Source organism: Brachyistius frenatus, unplaced genomic scaffold (genome assembly GCF_029030835.1).
Source record: "Brachyistius frenatus isolate BFR_SWC_R1_liver_20210118 unplaced genomic scaffold, ASM2903083v1 Contig_168, whole genome shotgun sequence".
NCBI lineage: Eukaryota > Metazoa > Chordata > Actinopteri > Embiotocidae > Brachyistius > Brachyistius frenatus.
In genome coordinates this window covers 181,140-199,504 of record NW_027210767.1, presented here as the reverse complement: position 1 = coordinate 199,504, position 18,365 = coordinate 181,140, and the positions used below count along the sequence as shown (strand labels likewise).

The 18,365-nt window shown below is 45.7% G+C and overlaps 1 protein-coding gene across 2 annotated transcripts; it reads left to right on the top strand.

Moving 5' to 3' along the window:
* Positions 1 to 3,278: 3,278 nt before the first annotated feature.
* On the top strand, positions 3,279 to 18,168 carry baz1a (bromodomain adjacent to zinc finger domain, 1A). Of its 2 annotated transcripts, XM_069717062.1 has the most exons (30): positions 3,279 to 3,370; positions 3,690 to 3,826; positions 5,670 to 5,948; positions 6,191 to 6,352; positions 6,452 to 6,553; positions 7,082 to 7,169; positions 7,242 to 7,367; positions 7,456 to 7,698; positions 7,802 to 7,897; positions 8,209 to 8,347; positions 8,892 to 9,023; positions 9,422 to 9,742; positions 9,937 to 10,102; positions 10,528 to 10,656; positions 10,817 to 10,893; positions 10,989 to 11,101; positions 11,334 to 11,572; positions 11,665 to 11,885; positions 11,975 to 12,105; positions 12,195 to 12,337; positions 12,542 to 12,693; positions 12,935 to 13,006; positions 13,229 to 13,311; positions 13,483 to 13,647; positions 13,955 to 14,172; positions 14,254 to 14,373; positions 14,493 to 14,671; positions 15,061 to 15,257; positions 15,414 to 15,501; positions 15,964 to 18,168. In XM_069717062.1, the coding sequence occupies exons 2-30, from the start codon at positions 3,714 to 3,716 to the stop codon at positions 16,137 to 16,139; spliced, it is 4,470 nt and encodes a 1,489-aa protein (XP_069573163.1). In that variant the 5' UTR covers positions 3,279 to 3,370; positions 3,690 to 3,713; the 3' UTR covers positions 16,140 to 18,168. The 2 variants fall into 2 exon arrangements, with proteins under 2 accessions (XP_069573163.1, XP_069573164.1); XM_069717063.1 differs by having other exon boundaries at positions 3,279 to 3,826.
* Positions 18,169 to 18,365: the final 197 nt, after the last annotated feature.

The window sequence follows — 18,365 nt, the reverse complement described above, 5'->3', positions numbered from 1 at the left end:
GTGTGTGTGTGTGTGTGTGTGTGTGTGTGTGTGTGTGTGTGTGTGCACTTGTTTTACTCCCGCTGTGGGGATGCTGTGTGTGTATGTACTTGCTTTACTGTACCTGTGGGGACATTAGTCTGGTGGGCCCACAAAAAGCCCCATAAAGTCCCTATAATTGCAATCATTGCACGTTAGATTGAAGACTTTGTGTTAACTTTTTAGCATTCACCCTTTTCTTTACTAAAAAATACCAAAAGCATGGAAGCAATTTTGTCTGTTGGACTCTTAAAGTGAAAACAGCCGTGGTGAAAGAGGTATTCAGATTACTCAAGTACTAGTACCAATTTAACAATATAAAAACACTCCATAACAAGTAAAAGTACCTATACAGCAGAGTAAAAATGTATTGACAATCTTACTTAAATAAAAGTAAAAAGGTATTAGCAATAAAACACAGTTAAAGTATTAAAGTAAGAGTATTGGTTTGGTTCCTCTGACTGATATATTATTAAATATGTCATCAATAAATTATTAATACTGAATAATTCGTGTGTAAGCAGCATTGTACTGTTGTAACTCCTGCAGGTGGAGCTAATTTAAACTACTTTATAGTTTTATATCCAGGGACAGCAGAAGGTTTTGATTCACAAATCTGTTTTTCAGTTTCTTGACTTTTTCTCTAATATTTGATTTTTGCCGAGATATTGAATTATTTGAACATTTATTGAAATGAAACCATGTGAAAAAAAAAAAAAAAGTCATAGTATCAAAGCTACACTGAAGAGACACAATTCAAGATGTAAATATCATCGGAAGGAACACGTGAAGTTTAAGGTCTTGCTGTTTCAGACATCAGCCACTAGATGGCAGCAGCAGAGTGCGTCCAAAAGCAGCATGCGCGACCCAAACACTTCTTCACACGTGTTGCCACAGACATGAAGGCCAGAGAGACGTTAGTCATTGCTGCCTACAACATACACTCCCATCTGTCTTTCCAGTTATTCTGGTAAAACCAATAGAAATATATGACCTCTGTCCAAATAAGACATTACTTCAGTACCATATTTAATTTCCTATTGGAATCAAATTGTAGGTGACATGATGTGGAAGAAGACCTGTTTTTTTTACCCAATCAATACTTACATCAATAATAAAGAAATTCTTTCCTAAATTTTGTCCGGATAAAAACATTTAAGAGAGACATTAATGTAAAATTTAGTTCGTGTGATAGTTCGTTGTTCAGAAACATTCATTTGTGCATTTATTTTGGTATTATTACCCATCTGTGATGAATTTCTGGCACAACGTTTGTGCTTTCACTATGGGAAATATTAATGACAGATTGACCTTACTTTGGAACAATGTAGTGTTTGGTCTCCTCGATAACAATAAAGAAAAAAAACTCCCACGTGATGAATCTAATCATTATAATGGCCAAATTCCATGTTAATAAATATACATTTACAGGTCAAAAATATATTAATTAATATATATATTCAATAAATTATATTGTTCTTTTTTTCTCGATTGAAATAATCAACGCAAATTCACGCAATGTATATTTGGAGCTCGCAATTTTGCAAAATTCCCATAATTTCTCCTCATTAAAGGTTAGGAGCTCGGCTGAAGGTATTACAGTACAAATAAGTGTTTCCAAAAAAAAACAAAAAAAAACGCTTTATCAGCAAAAATAACTCTACACGGTCAGTAAGGCTCTTCATCATCTCCTCTCCTCATCAAAACAAACCACGGACCTGAAAAAACAGCAAAAACCAGAGGTTTTATGGGTTTATGGGATATGTGGTCTCATATGTGTTAAATTACTTTTATACACTGCACTTTACGTTTTATATCTTTTTTTTTCCACAGGTGGTTTACTCACTCACTCGATGACGCATGACGTCCGCGCTAACAAGCTCCTGTGTCATCACCATCTCCACTCGTCATCACTTCCTGCCGTTCACCCATCTGACGTCACCGGTCCGTTTCGCACCGCTTCGGCTCAGCGGGACCTTCTTCGGGACAGCCATTGGCTGTCAGCGGAAGAGTGTCAGGACGGCCAACCAACGAACGTTTTGGAGGACAGTGAAGCCCCGCCCACTCCGTCCCTCGTGTGGCGCATTCAAGTGACACACATGACCTCGGAAAACAACAACAATGCACTATTCATGCTCAAAAGTGTCTTTATTATTGTTTTAATGAGCTGGTTTCTGTTTTGTTTGTTACTGTTTTTATCTCCTGCTATTGTTCTATATAATGTTCTATTTTTTGTTGTGATTTTCTGAAGTGATGGAGTATATTTGTGTGGTTATAATCCTGGGTCAGTCATATGAGGCCTATTGTAACTTTGTTTTGTAAAACATTGTAGACCTTTCAATAAAATTCATTGTCATTATTATTAGAATTAGTCATAGGTATGGTAGTGAAGGCAACAAAACCTGGAATTAAAAGTTGTTGTTTTTTTTTATCTGAAATGTTTTACTTATGTTAGACCCTTAAAGGGTCCAGAGGCCCTTAAGCCAGAGCCTCAACCTATTTTCCAGTGCTTTTTGAAACTGATGTTTTTGCTTCTGTACACATGGTGTTGGAAAAATTACTCCGAGGCTCGGTTCAAAATCAAACATATCGGACATTTATTCTTGCAAGAAGGAGCAAATACATGCACCCTCAAAGAGAGGTGTCCAGCAGTGCTCCCAGATCTCCTCTGTAGGGCAGCTTTTATACAGTGTGACAAACAGTTGAGTCACTGGTATCTGCTTTTGTATGGTAATACTGAGTTGATTGTAGGTCACAAGATAAGGACACATGGGAGTTGTCAATTAGATGCGGAAAGTAAAACAAAAAGGAATCACTTGCAAATAAGACAGACAAAAGAGACTTTCCGGAGCCTGATTGACTACAGACTTTCCGGAGCCACAACGCAAACAAGAGTAAGATACAAATCTTTTTTTTTTTTTTTTTTTTTTTTTTCATCAAATGGTTACCACACTTAAATTTATTACATTTTTGGTAGCCAACTTTCAATGTAATAAATGAGCACTTCATATATATATATAAATATATATATATATAAATATATATATATATATAACAACTAACAGCTTATTATCAGGAAGTATATCACTGATGGTTTTAAAATGAACTTTTATTTTTGGAAGTAAAAGCAGTTAAAGACATTGTATTCTTATTTTAAAATCTTGAAATTACACATTTCTTCTGAAAGACCGTTTTAAAGCGAACGGATGTGTAACACTAGAATTTCCGAGCTCGCCGTGGGTCAGTGAAGTAGATTAAAACTTGGTCAACAAGCCGCCAGTGAGCCCCTCTCCAGCCGGGACTTCTTCCTCACTTTGGATCGCCGATTAGCGCTTCATCGATCCACGACTCGGTAAAAAGCATCAGAAATGGTTTCTACTGACTCTATTGAGCGTGTGCCGCGTGTGTTCGCCGCGATTTTTCACGCGGAGTTTGTCCGCTCACGCGGTGAGAAGCACACTTCCATGTGGGCAGATTATCGGCGCGTCTAACAAAAGAGCCGCTCCGTGCTCGGTCCAGCCGCCCGGTCCGACCTCCGCCGCACTCATTCCAGCCCCGGTTCTCCTCGGGGGCTTCAGTTTGACGTGTTTGGGCGAAGTTTGGCTCCTCACATTCGGTCTTTGTGACTCGGTTTCCCTCCTCTTTTTTTTTTTTTTTTTTTTTTTCAAAAGGTGGCCGGTGGACGCGGAGCTGAGATGCCGCTTCTCCACAGGAAAGCCTTCATCCGGCAGAAGCCGCCGGCGGACCTGCGCCCGGACGAGGAGGTGTTCCTCTGTAAAATCACCCGAGAGATCTTCAGGACCTACGAGTGAGTACCTGGCCGCCCTCCCGGCTCACCTGTGGGAGCCGGGAGGAGGTAAAGTTTGACTGACAGTCGGCAAAGTTCCAGCCGAGAAGAACAAACTTTACTGAGGCAGAAAAATGAAACTTTCCGGGTTAAAACCGGGAGCAGGTGCTCGGATGTGGACCGCGCGGGCCGACTAGGTGTTAGTGTTCACTCGGTGGGCTAGCTGACGGAGCTAAAGCGGGTTAGCGCCTGTTAGCTCGGGCAGCTAACAGTAAAGCTGTCAGTCGGCGGCTAGCGGAGCTAGTTTTAGCTGTTAGCTCGGTGCCATTAGGCCCGCCGTCCGTTAGGGACCGTTTAACGGACCCGCCGAGGTCCATTTAAAGGGCACCTGCGCCGGTTTGAACCGCCCGGATAAAGCCTTTGAGCTCGGGACAGTTTGGTCAGAGTTTCCTGACGGGCTGTGGATCACCAATCTATAAATTGATCGACTCAAACTGAACCTGAAGAAACTACAAACTCGTGTGTCTTGAAGAACTTCCCATCTGTGTCGACATTAAGATTTCACATCCACACTGACACACTTTGAGTGGACTGAAACATCCTGCTCTGAAACCCTCAAATGTGTTTTTGAATATTGGTTCTGCGTCCAACTGATGGATCGATCATCTGATTTGCTGTCTGGATCAATAGTTTAGTCTTTACAATGTCATAAATGAGGATAAATCGTCTAATAATAAATAGACTATGCGTGGAGAGATGCTTTGGACCTAATGCTGAAAAATGAAAGTCTGATTTGAGTGAAAACATCCCTTTACTCATGTGGATGAACTGTTTTGGTGCTTGAACTTGGCTTTCCAAAGTCTTAAGTTCACAAAAGTTGTGAAATATATGGAGAGAAAAAAAGTACAGAAATGTCTAAAATAAATTTTTGTAATATCCCTTTATATGAAGTGTATTTGTGCCACTCCAGAAAAAGGAAAATAGATCATTATCACGTAATAACCTCTTAATCATGATAACGTTTATTGTAACAGATATTTTTATGCAAGTATGACATAAAAACGTATAACATTATAAAAAAACTTGTGTAATAACAACTTACGTTATGACATGATAAGTTATTGTTATAACATGAAAAGTTCTACACTACAATTTATATTGTTTTAATGTGAAACCCATGATTGAATTAATTATTTCCCAATTTATCACATAAATAACGTGAAAAAACCATTTCACAACATAAGTTTCTTGTAATAGCATGATATGCGGGTATGTCGAAATAACATGAAATTGTCTCGTTTAAATGTGAACAACATCGCGTCACAACAAACTTTTCAGACAGAAACGGATCTGTTTTTCTTTTTCTGCCGTGGCAGCACTTTGCCTCCATACTGCCGCGCTAATACACACGAAAAACACTGTTTACGATATCTAAATACTGTTTTCAGTCAATTTCAAGGGGTGGGTGGGACCTCGGGGATTTCCTGAGTGTCCATTGGTTTGTTTTACACAAAAGCAGACAGACACAGGAACCCACCAGCCGCACACGGAGAGATGCAGCTTAAGTGCCACGCAGCTCTTTTCTCAGCCTCCCTAACACATACTGAAGGTTTGATTCGGATCCAAACCAGCACTGGATTATCTGATTTAATCGTGTTTCAGAATCCGTGTTTTTTTTTTTTTTTTTGTTAATCACCCATTTTCAAGATCTTATCCAATCCGATGGATCAGATTAGATTTCTTTAGAACAACCAGATCCTGGTTCTCCAGAAACCCTGACAACATGAATATTAGTTCTGTGTCGAACTGTTTTCATGATCAATACATCTGCGGATGCACCCCCCCCCTCTCCTCTTCCTCCCAGTGAGTTCTTTGAGAGGACCATCCTGTGCAACAGTCTGGTATGGAGCTGCGCTCTGACGGGGCGAGCGGGCCTCACCTACCTGGAGGCGGTGGACAGCGAGCGGCGGGCGAAGCAGAGCCTCCAGAGTTTCCCTCCGTCCCTGGTGGTGCCGCTGCTCCACCTGGCCGCTCTGAGCCACCGCTGCAGGCTGACGGAGCTCTGCGAGGAAGTCCACGCCTTCGTCAAAGACCGCTTCTTCCCCGGGGAGACGGTGGACGTCAGCGGACGCAAGGGAGTCAGGTACTGGCCGTCTGCCGGCAACGTTTGTGTCGCGGTTACCGTGGTTACGGGTGGTGTTTTCATCTCCGTTTACCTGTTGAAATTCAGTAAAACAATTCGTCATCATAAGGTGCACCTGAAAACAGATGAAGTGACGTGTGTGTGTGTGTGTGTGTGTGTGTGTGTGTGTGTGTGTGTGTGTGTGTGTGTGTGTGTGTGTGTGTGTGTGTGTGTGTGTGTGTGTGTGTGTGTGTGTGTTTCAGACATGTGTGTGAGATCCTGCAGGTGCAGTCGCCTCAGGCCATCGCTAACGGAGCGGCGGCCGCTAACGGCTACGCCCAGCGGGCCGACGGCGACACCATCGTCATCAGCGACAGCGACGACGAGAGCAACGCCTTCCAGAGCCCCATGACGCATGTCAATGGGTCAGTAGGTCAAAGGTCAAGTCTGATATGACTGCGTTTTTGCTTTTTCTCACGTTGTGGGGACATGCATCTGTTCACACAGTCTGTGTGTGCCAACAGGAAGAAGAAGAAGCCTCTGAGTCCGTCGGTGTTTAAGTACACAGTGAGGATGATGAAGGACGAACACAGCGAGCCGTTCACTGTCAAAGCCAATCAGATCAGGTGAGGAGCTTCACCTGGAGGATCTGACCTCAACTTCACTGCCGATTTCTCCTCCGCAGAGAAACAGATTGTGACACCAGAACAGCCCGATAGCAATTAATTTGATTAATCAGCGGAAAGAAAATTTATCTGAAACTATTTCGATTTTAATAAATAAGTAATATTTTAGGAAAAAGTGCTAAATGTAAGATTTTTTTTCTTTTCTTCAGGGTCTGATATGGGTCGGTATTTTTTCATACATTTTTATGCATTTCATGTTGTGGATCAAAGTCAAACCCGCCAATCGAAACGACAAAAAAAAGAACAGCGCCGATGTGACATCTACCGCTGCAGGAACATTTTTACTGTTTCGTGTGGATGATGATGTCGGCGTCCTCGGGTCTTGAATGTCAGCCTACATGTTGATCAGCAGGGGAGTTTGGAGGGAGTCACTTGCTCTCGGGCAGAGTACTGATCAATGGTACCCGAAGATGATCAGTAGTTTCAGTCGTTGTTCAACTGATGAACTTTGTGTTTTTTTTTTTACAGCCGTAGAAAATCCACTCTGTCCAGAGAGAGACTGAAGCTTCTCTTCAAGCAGCACTGCGAGCCTCAGAACGGGACCATCGCGCTCAAGGTGAGAACCCGTGACCCGTGTCACAGTAACCGGACCCCTGCTGTGTTAATGACATCACTTCCTGTCTCTCAGCCCTCCACAGTGACCAAGTACCGGCTGTCCGAACAGACCTTCTCTCAGTTCTTCCCCGATGAGCCCCCGTTCTTCCCCTTCAGCCCCTCCTCTCATAGGGGAGGGGGGCGTGGCTCTCCTGGACAGGTACGTATGAAGGTTATGACTTCCTCCCGGTCCACTGATATCTCTGATCAATACTTGCGATGAGTGAACTTCGCTGCGTGTTTTCCAGGCAAGCTCGTCGCTGCTGAAGGCGGCGGAGGAGAAGCTGAAGCTGCTTCAGCAGAGGCAGGAGATGGCGTTCACCGCTCAGGACAAAGCTCGCCTGAAAAAGGAGAAGGAGGACGCGCAGGAGGCCAAGAGGAGGGAGAAGGAGGACAAGGAGAAGCTGAGGGAGGAGCACAGGCGGAGGTTTGAGGAGGAGAAGCAGAAGAGGAGGGAGGAGAAGGAGCGCAGGAAGCTGGAGAAGGACAGGGTGAGTCGCAGCGACGCGTCGAATTGAAAAAAAACAAAAAAAAAAACCTGCAGGTGAAATCGAAGCGTCGGAGTCGACACGTTTGTGGATCTGATTTAAACAGGAGCGGGAAAAGCTGAAGGAGGAGAAGAAGAAGTACGCCGAGCGGCTGAAGCTGTGGAATAAACCCAGAGAGGACATGGAGTGTGAAGACCTGAAGGTCAGTGAACGCACCGCCTCCTCACTGACAGACTGGGATCAATACACATGTTGATTAAAACTGATGCGGGAGAAATTCTGTGAGCATCATAGCGAGTTTTTAGATGTTGTCATGGAGACGGAGACATGGAAGTCCATCAAAACCACTCAATATTTGTAGGCCTTTCAATTTGCAGATCATACAACCTTTTTCAGACTTGAAAGATCTAAGTTTATTATCGTATCAATTTTAAAAGTATCAATGTGACGTTGTGGTTTTGTTAAGGATGTGATTCCTGATCCATGGATCTTTGCATGTGTTGGTTCCGCCAGGAGCTGCCCAGTCCGGTTCAAGTGAGAACCCGTCTTCCAGCGGAGCTCTTTGGAGACGCTCTGATGGTTCTGGAGTTCCTGCGGGCCTTCGGCGAGGCTTTCGACCTGAAGGACGAGTTCCCCGACGGCATCTCTCTGGGTGAGAACCTTTGTGGGACCCTGTTGTTCTCCACTGCCTTAATCCGGTGATGTGGTCCTGCTGTGTGGAAGGAAGTTTTGATGGAGTTCCGGGGGTTGTAGTTGAAATCCCAGCGATCAGTGTTGTCTTTTTTATCGTGCTTTTAATCTGTTTAAGATCCTGTAAGAGTAGCTGGTTCTAAGTTTGAGCTGATATTTCTCATTTTGCTACAAAAGAGGTTTTTACAGACGTTCTAAGAGACGTTGTGTTCATTGTAATAGATATTCTCTAAGTCCCCCTGCTACATTAAGGGTACAATATTTTGTTGGTTCAGATGCTGGTGGATTGAGAAGTTCCACAGGTTTAGTAGAGGACTCCTAAGGGAAGCGATCTCAGATGATCTTCTATTTCCTGACAGATCTTCTAGAGGTTCACTCGGTTCTGACCGGTTCTTGGACTTCTGTATATTGTTTGTTCCAAGTTGTGGCATAGGGAGAGATGTTTAGTTCTCATCTCCTCTGCAGAGTCTCTGAAGGTTGTCAGTTCTTATGTTTTCTCTCCACAGAGATTCTGGAGGAGGCTCTGGTGGGTTCTGACCCTGAAGGTCCTCTCTGTGAGCTGCTCTTCTTCTTCCTGTCGGCCATTTTTCAGGCTCTGGACGAGGAGCAGGAGGAGGTGGCCAAAGACCAGGCTGAAGGTCAGACACACGCACAAACGCAGGGTTTTATTTTTTTGACATGTTAGAAAAGAATGAAGCTTAAAACTAACTGAACAGTCCTGTGAAGCTCTGTCCCAACATGAAGACAAGCCTAAATGTCCTTACTTTAATGTCCTTGAGTCCTAACAACTGAACTGAACCTGCTGCTGTGTGTTCAGTCTGAACATTTTCTCCAGTGAGACCAAAACTCAGAGAATCATCCAACTTACAAATTACACCTCATGTTATGTCGGTAATGCCCACATGGGGGTGCTGTGTTTTGTATATTACAGTATGTATGTATATATATATATAAGGTGTGTGTACAGTTGTTGTATATAATGTGTGTATTACATGTGTATATTGTGTGTGTGTGTGTACATGTTGTGTACCCGCAGACCTGTCGGAGGCTCTGGACGATGACTCTGACGCCACTCGGTCGGCCCTAAGCGCCGTCGCCTCATTGGCTGCAGCCTGGCCTCAGCTGCATCAGGGCTGCAGTCTGAAGCAGCTGGACCTGGACAGCTGCACGCTCTCGGAGATCCTGCGCCTGCACATCCTGGCGTCCGGCGCCGACTGTAACCACGGCAACGCCAAGCTCCGCTACCAGAAGCAGGGCGGGTTCACGCTGATGGACGACCCGTGCGTGGAGCTGCGATTGACCGAGCCGGCGCTGCTGAAGAGGCTGTCGTGCACGGCGGTGTACGACCTGGCGCCAGGTGAGCAACCGGCCAATCAAACGCCGTCTTGCTTATGTACACGATCAAAGTCAATGAATACTGATCTGTTTAGACTTGTATTGATATAAACTGACTGTACTGTATGCGCGGGATAAAAGCTTCATGTCCTGCAGGACGTTCCAGTATCAGTGTGTGTTACTGACGGATATTGATGAGTACTAATGTGTCTGCAGGGGAGAAGCTGAGGATCCTGCAGGCTCTGGTGGGGAAGGTGCTGACGTTGGCGTCCAGCAGAGATCTGATTGAAGACTGCGTGGAGGAGCAGAGAGCCACCAGACAGGAGCTGAGAGAGATCAGAGCCGAACAACACCGGCGAGAGAGAGAGGAGGCCGCACACAGGTATACACACAACACAAAATACACACAGGTGTACACACAACACAAACTACACACGACACAAACTACACACGGGTATACACACGACACAAACTACACACAGGTATACACACGACAAACTACACACAGGTATACACACAACACAAACTACACACGGGTATACACACGACAAACTACACACGGGTATACACACAACACAAACTACACACGGGTATACACACGACACAAACTACACACGGGTATACACACGACGCAAACTACACACAGGTGTACACACGACGCAAACTACACACGGGTGTACACACGACGCAAACTACACTGGGTATACACACGAGGCAAACTACACACGGGTATACACACGAGGCAAACTACACACGGGTATACACACGACACAAACTGACCTGCTGTTCTTCTCGTCTCACTTTTAGGGTCCGTCTTCGTAAGGAGGAGAAGCTGAGGGAGCAAGAGCAGCGGCTGAGGGAGAAGGAGGAGAAACTGAAGGAGCAGGAGGAGAAACTCAAAGAACAGGAGGTGAAGAGAGGACTCCAAACAAACGGGTAGGAATTCAATTCAATTCCCGTACTTGCTAATTATCATCCTGCCTGGTTTTCATGAAGACCTTTGAGCCTTTGGCCTTTATGACATTACGGCAGATAGTTTGTTTTAAGTGCTCTCAAAAAAAACAAAAAAAAAGCTCTATATTTGTTCTCTGTTCAGTGAGAATCCTGCAGAACATCACACTAAGGATGATGAGGAGCAAAACTCTTCATCCAGCAGCACAAAAATGATGAAAGGTAAACAAAACAACAAAAAAGCATATGCAAGTCCATCGACATGAAAATGAATCCCACTTTCAAAATGTGTCTTCACTCTGTTTCTCCTCTTCCAGCTAAAGTCAACCAGAAAGAGCAGCAGCAGCAGCAGACGACCTCTGACCCCAAACTGTCGTCCTGCCCTCCCACTGGTCTGAGTGCAGAAGAGCAGGAGAAAGAGCAGGAGAAGGTCAGACTGTCGATCCTGATACGTCTCATTGATTAACCCCTTTCTGGTAAACTCATTGCCAGTGGGAGGAAAATGCCACTTTTGATAAGAGGAACTGATTGTATGAACATTATCACCATGAAAAACAGCTTTTTGGCCATTGTGTGTCTCCTGTTCAGCCAACTTTATTAGCAGAGATCGCACAAACGGGGCATTGACATCCGTGTTTCATCAGACCGTCTCGTCCCTGCAGGTTCGAGAGCTGCAGGAGCGGATCCAGAAGGCGGCGGCCTGCACCTGCCTGCTGCCTCTCGGCCGGGATCGGCTGTACCGCCGATACTGGCTCCTCCCCTCTGCCTCTGCTCTGTTTGTGGAGGACGACTGCTTTGGCCTGACGGAGGACATGCTGCAGCCCTGCCCCAAACCCGCCCAGGACGCCACAACCAAGATGGAGGACAAGGACGCCATCAAGGAGGAACCAGCCGAGGGGAGGTAGGCCGCGGTGACGATTTATACCGCCATGGCTCTTCAGCGTTCAGAGGGCTTTCTAACGACGACCAAACCTTGCTCTCGTGACCCGACAGTGTTGGCTCAAGCCCCGCCCCCCTCCACACCTGCGGCCCGCCAGTCAACCGTCCGAACCAGTGGTCCTTCTACAGCTCCGTGGAGGAGGTGGATCAGCTGATCGAGGCCCTGAACCCTCGAGGTCACAGGGAGAGCAGCCTGAAGGAGGCGCTGCAGCAGGAGAGGGAGAGGCTGCAACACTTGCTGCAGAACTGTGACAGGAACAAATACAGACTGGCAGGTAAATGCACAGGAATAAACACAGAGGAAAGATGGAGGGAAACGCAGGCACTGCTGGTTTAAAGTAAACGCGCTGTCCTGTTTGTCCAGATGACCCGGAGTCGTCCCGATCAGTCCCAGAATGCACTGCTGCAGCTGAGACTCTGATGGAGGCGAGACTGAGAGACCTGCTGCTGGACATCGAGGACCGCATCCACCAGGGAACTCTGGGAACTCTGAAGGTACGAACACCTGCCGATGATGTAAAACGACCGGTATTCTCATGCACGGCTGACGCGGCACTCACCCGTCGTACTCTCTTGGTGTTCAGGGGAAGGACAGACAGGTGTGGCGCTCCGCTTTAGAAGCAGGAAACTACGAGCTGCTCGGCTCTGACTGCAGAGAGAGCGCAGGAGTGAACGGACGAGCGGAGGCCATGGAGGTGGACTCTGTCCACCTGAGGACCAGAGACAGGTACACAGACAAGTAGACTTGGGAACTTGACCCTCGGTCTATAGTGTGGTTTGACTGACAGTGAATGTGTTTCAAATGAGGGTCTCGGAACACAAATGTGGAAGGTTGATATTTAGGTTTCAGCTTTACTGGACTCAGACTTCAGTGTTCCTGTGTGTTATGTTTCACACGTGTGTGTGTGTGTGTTATTTTTCTGTGTGCCAGGCTGCACGAGCTGAAGTGTGACGGCGCAGCGGCCTGTGGGACGAGCGGCAGTGGGACTCCTCAGGTGGTCAGCAGCTCCATACGAATCCTGGCTCAGGCCCTCACTCACATCGAGCAAGGCATTGAGAGACGCTTCCTCAAAGCTCCGCTGGGTGAGTCTCTCTCCGGGCCCGGAAAGCTCTGGAACAGCTCGGAAGAGTCTGGGACTGAGTGTGTGTGATTGAAGGAAAAAAAAAACAACAACAAAAAAACAGAAACTGGTGTTGAGATCCTGTGCATGAACGAGTCATGTGACGCATTAGAGGTTGAAGAAAATGTTGAAGTCTGTATGTGGTAAACCGCGTTTTATTGTAGTTGGTGTATTATGTTAACAACGTGCTCATCCCTCTGCAGGTGATGACGACTCAAAGAAAGACCCGAAGACGAAGAAGAATAAGAAGAAAGATGAGGATCAGGCCAGTGACGGTATGTCGATTAACAAATCCTCCAGCAACAGGAAGGGAAATTAAACTAAAGATCTCATTCTGATCGTGTTAAAGATACTCCATTCCTCGTTTCACTCTCAGTTTCTGTTTCTCAGTCGAATCATATTTTGATCTGATCTCTGCATCAAAGGCGCCAGTTTACAGTTTAAAATCAGCAACAACAAAAAAAAGACCTCTGTCCGTCTGTTTCTCTCCATCTCAGATGGCAGCGACAGCGGTCGAGTCATCAAGACGGTGTTGGAGCGATGGAGGGATTCTCTGCAGTCCTGCTCCAGCCTGTCTCAGGTCAGGACAAGTTCATCAGACACCGATTCAGTCAACCGGAGTCAGAAGTTTCTGCTTGTATCGGCTGTCGGAAATGTCCCTCTCAAGAGTTGTCGACACACTTCTAAATGTCTAAGTGAGATTAACGCCCTGATTTATGTGTGTATTTTGTTGGTGTTTTTTTTTCTTTAGGTTTTCGTCCACCTGTCCAGTCTGGAGCGAAGCGTCCTCTGGTCCCGGTCCGTTCTTAATGCCCGCTGCCGCATCTGCAGACGCAAAGGAGATGCAGACAACATGCTGCTGTGTGACGGCTGTGACCGAGGACACCACACACACTGTTTGAGGCCCAAGCTGAAGGTAAATAAGCCACACCCACTGTCTGAGGCCCCTTTACCATCAACTGATTAGTCATTCCAGTTCTGCTTAACTTCCCCAAACAAGGCATCTCTGTTTTACTTCCAGTCAGTCCGTGACTCACCTGAGACGTGACTGAACAGATAATGCAACTGGTTCACAACAACACTTCACTGTTTGCTGGATGTTTTTTTGTGAAGCAGCTTCAGGAAGAGTCATGTCTGTATTAGCAGCATGCTAACGCTAACATGCCACACACATTGTGACATTTCCAGTATTTCGGTGATTTAATCAACTCTCTCCGTCTCAGACGGTCCCGGAAGGCGACTGGTTCTGTCCAGACTGTCGACCCAAGCAGAGATCCAGCCGCGTCCCGTCTCGCCAGCGCTCCTCTATCGACGAGGAGTCAGAGGAAGAGGAGGAGGACGACGAACAGGAAGAGGAAGAAGAGTCTGAGGAAGAAGAGGAGGAGTCAGAGGAAGAGGAGGAGTCAGAGGAGGAAGAGGAGGAGGAAGAAGTAGTCGTGACGTACGTGTAGAAATATTTCAACTTGCTCCATCAACACTGTGATCACGATGTAACAGCGGTTTCTCTTCTGAATCTCTGCAGCGCCAAGAAGAATCAGGCTCCGCCCCCCAAAGGCAAGAGCCAACAGACCACGCCCAAAAGTCAACAGGCCACACCCAAGAACAGCACCGCTTCAGCAGGGAAAAACTCATCAGCCTCCAAGTAAGTCTATGCTATAGACCTGATCCTAGATCACTGTATCCCTGATCCAAGTTCACCATTGTCCTTGTCTCAGTCTACTGTAGTCCTGATAATAATTTACTGACTCTGTCCAATCACAGGTCCTCAGGGAAAAAGACCACACCCCCTTCATCGAAAGCAAACGCGGCTTCTGGCGGTAAAGCGCCGCCCCGCTCCGGGAGTCGGAACAGCGCCCGTCTGAGCCACGAGATCCTGGCACCAAACAGCAACACCAAAACCTCACCCGCTCCGAGCGAGTCCCGCAAGAGAGCGGCAACAGGTAAACAACCAATCAGTAAACACCTGCTGACAGGTTATTTTTAACAACTGACTAACAAGGTAACGACAAGTAAACAACTACTTTACAATCGGTAAAGGACTAATCAACAATTAGTTAAAAGCCAATCGGCACGCATCTGCCAACAAGTAAATACCAAATGAACTTTCAGTGAACCAATTGACATTATTTACCTGCCTTGTTCAGGTAAACAAAATATTTCACCCTCTGTAAATAACCAGTCACCTCTAGGTACACATGGTAGTGCAAGCAGGTATATGTGGAGTGCTCAAAAACGTGGACTGAAGAGAAACCAGGTCCTGATTCTGAGCCGGGCAGGTGACCTGAAATGAAAGCGTAAACATCAGCCTCTCTCTCCTCTGCTCCCCCAGACGCTGCGGCCCCTCCGAAACCATCCAGACCTGTCCTCCCCCCAACGTCCTCCTCTTCGTCCTCGTCATCGTCCACCCGGCGCTCCTCTGGGAGGAACCAGGGAGTCCACGAGCTGTCGGCCTGCGAGCAGCTGACCGTGGAGCTGGTCAGGCATGAAGACAGCTGGCCCTTCATGAAACTGGTATCCAGGACTCAGGTACACACACGCACGCACACGCACACACGCATTCATCTCAGAGGTGAGAAGAGTTTCGAATCAGATCTGATGATCTCATAAGTTCTGGTCTGAATTCGGCTTTGACCCGACGCGTAGCTGCTGTACGTTTATGATAATTTACCCACCTGTGTGCAGGTTCCCGACTACTACGACATCATCAAGAAGCCGATCGCACTGAGCACCATCCGAGAGAAAGTCAACAACTGTGAATATCAGACAGCAGGTGAGAAAGAAGTGAACTCGCGTCGCTGATCAACTTTTTCTCGACACATCTGTACATCTGTGAGGTGTTGTTGATGAACCAGTGAGCTCGGCGCTTGTTCAGACCTGGCTTCAACGTGCAGGTGTAGTTTTATTTCGTTTACCTCGTCTGTAACTTCTGACACACTTCGGACCCAGAGCTTTGAGAGAGCCCCGCCCCTTCCCCAGTGTTCATTTATCCACCATAGTGCAGAGTCTGACCCTCTCAAAGCTGCTGGAATAATTAGATAATCTGAGCCTTAACCGATCTAATCGGGTTGAGTCTGACAGTTCAGGTTGTGAATTACAAACTGTTTAGTTATTAAATTTAAAAAAAAAAAAACAACAACAACTCTAAAAGTACTGAAAATGCATTTTATTTTCACTGATTGGAAAGTGGACATTAATTCCTGTTCGTCTCTCTGCTGCCCCCTGGTGTCCGCAGGTGATTACATCTCAGATGTGGACCTGATGTTCTCCAACTGTCTTCAGTATAATCCTCGTCACACTAACGAGGCAAAGGCCGGACTCCGCCTGCAGCAGTTCTTCCACTCAGCACTTGGCAGACTCGGCCTATCAGAGCGCGTCTCTGCCCCGCCCACCAAACGCTCCCGACACTGAACCAAACACACCCCTGTGACCTCCCCGCCGTCCACTCTGCTGCACTCTGATTGGTCCAGGGGCTGGAAGAGGGGAGGGGCGGGCGTGTTCTTTCCCGCCTGATGGACTCTAACGGTGACAATTTTGATTCAGCGTTGGTCCTTCCCAACCTCTGACTCCCGCAAACCTTAGCAGATTGTCAAGGGACTGTCGGGGTCAAAGGTCACGAAGGTCAACATTTAAAGGGAGCCACACATTAAATTAATGTTAAAACCAGTTCAAGTTCCACAGAGGTACAGCTGAGCTTGTTTGTTGCGCGAGCTCCGCCCCTCTCACCTGTTCACCTGATCAAACCTTCTGGAACAAAGTTGCAGCTACTGTGAGTTCATAAATATGTAGAAAAGTTGTAGACTTCCTGCTGACGTTCAGGGCATTTATTCCCCCATCTGTGTGGACAGATGGTGGACATGTAGCAGACACATTCCTGTGGTGCTGTAGGACAGTAGAGATGGTAGAGTCCCACCTGATTTCACCCGATGTTTCCTTAAATCCAGAAAAGCAAAAACCACTAAAGACGCTTGAGCTTTGCACTGACAATAAAAACTCCAATCAGGCCGTTAACGTTTGCTCAGGGACAAAAATTGTTTTGATTTGGATGGAAACTATTTTGTAACAGTGCAGCTGGTTTTTACTGAAGCAGAGCGTCGGCGAGGCGACAGGTATTCAAGGCTCATTGTACGGAAGTCTAAGGACGCCAAAATTAACACGGTGCCATTTGAAGCGTGTAGTTATTGCCAAAATAGAAATCTGAGCGAAAAAATGTGAAGTGCGTTCAGTCAGCCAAAACCATTGAGAACAAAGCTGAACAGGAAACGTAGTTTTTAAAGGAATGAATTTCTCCTATTAATGTTCCCTCCTCGTGCTCTAGGCTGTATCTCATGACCTTCTTCAGGAAATTTACAGTGCAAAACTGTTCTCATGATAGCGTGGTTGTCTTTTGTCTTGCACCAAACGGCCACGGTATCAACTGCGCATCCACAACCACCTGTTACCACGAGTTCAGGTGATGTGATGACTCGCTCCATCCTCTTGACACCCTCTGTGGGATACAGTCGACAGCTCAGGTAATCGCTCAGTATTTTGAATTTAGAAGGTTAAACTCAGACTTGACTCAAGCAGGAGATTAATGTTCTCCCACTGTTATTTTTTGAAAACGTCCTTTATGAAAATAAATAAGTTGGTTAATTTATTCAAAGCAATAAAGACATTTTTTTAATTAATTAATAAATTTCAGCTCGATTTAATTAGAATTTTGACGTCCACAGACTTCCATAAATTTTCTTTTACCTCAATATCAAACTGTGAACATCATCGTGCAGCTCCTCCTACTCCAAATAGGTGACCACGCCCTTTAAACACAGGCAAGTGCCTGTCCTCCTGTTTTCTCTGAAATCTTGTCTTGTTAAAATAATAATAATAATTTCAAAGAAAATTTTAAAAAATCCAATCCTAATATTTAACTTAATAAAAGCAAATCTGGAGGGGAAGAGGTTATAATGTAAAATTTGCATATAATTATACTATTAATCCTTATAAATGAGTGAATATCAAGAGGAAACAGTTTCCTCATAAATATCAATTAAGAATAGAAACGGGAGGCGCACCAACCTGGATTTATCTGGAGGAAACTAATGCTAAACACCCAGTCTGATACAATGAGCCGACGATTTCAACATGCTGAATTGTTCCTTTAAGACCATGTTGCCTCCGCGGCCTCTGTGGATTTGTAGTTTTTATATATTTTTGACTACTGCGACTTTTCTTGCTTTAGTTTGTTTGTGTTTGCCGTTCGGCTGCGTTCTTCTTCTTTGATGATAATGATGTTCGTGTGGAAGGAGGCCGGCTGTAGACACTACACTGGAGCTGCTGCAGCCCCCTCACCCCGCTGTGTATTTATTTAGTTGAAGCCTCTGCGTTGTCTTTATTTATGACTGCTAGCTGCCCTCTGCCTCCTTGTTCTAATGTAAAAATAAATGGACTTTTTATTAAGCGCTTGCAGCCTGCTGATTTGCTCACACAAACACACACAGTTTGTTTCTGTAATTCTATTCGAGTTGTAATTTCCTTTCAGCAGCTTTAAGGTAGTTAAAATCAACGGTATCAGTCTGTTCCAGCTCTTTATTGAGTCTATATGATGTTTAAGAGAAAAACTCTTAACAAGCTATTATGTAGGTTCATCTTTATTTT

What these genes read in the sequence shown, in the direction of transcription:
- baz1a (XM_069717062.1), top strand. Translation starts at nt 3,714, where the DNA reads ATGCCGCTTCTCCACAGGAAAGCCTTCATCCGGCAGAAGCCGCCGGCG. An exon ending in AGCGGACGCAAGGGAGTCAG is followed by an intron (nt 5,949 to 6,190) that starts GTACTGGCCGTC and finishes TGTGTGTTTCAG; the next exon opens with ACATGTGTGTGAGATCCTGC. An exon ending in GGTGTACGACCTGGCGCCAG is followed by an intron (nt 9,743 to 9,936) that starts GTGAGCAACCGG and finishes ATGTGTCTGCAG; the next exon opens with GGGAGAAGCTGAGGATCCTG.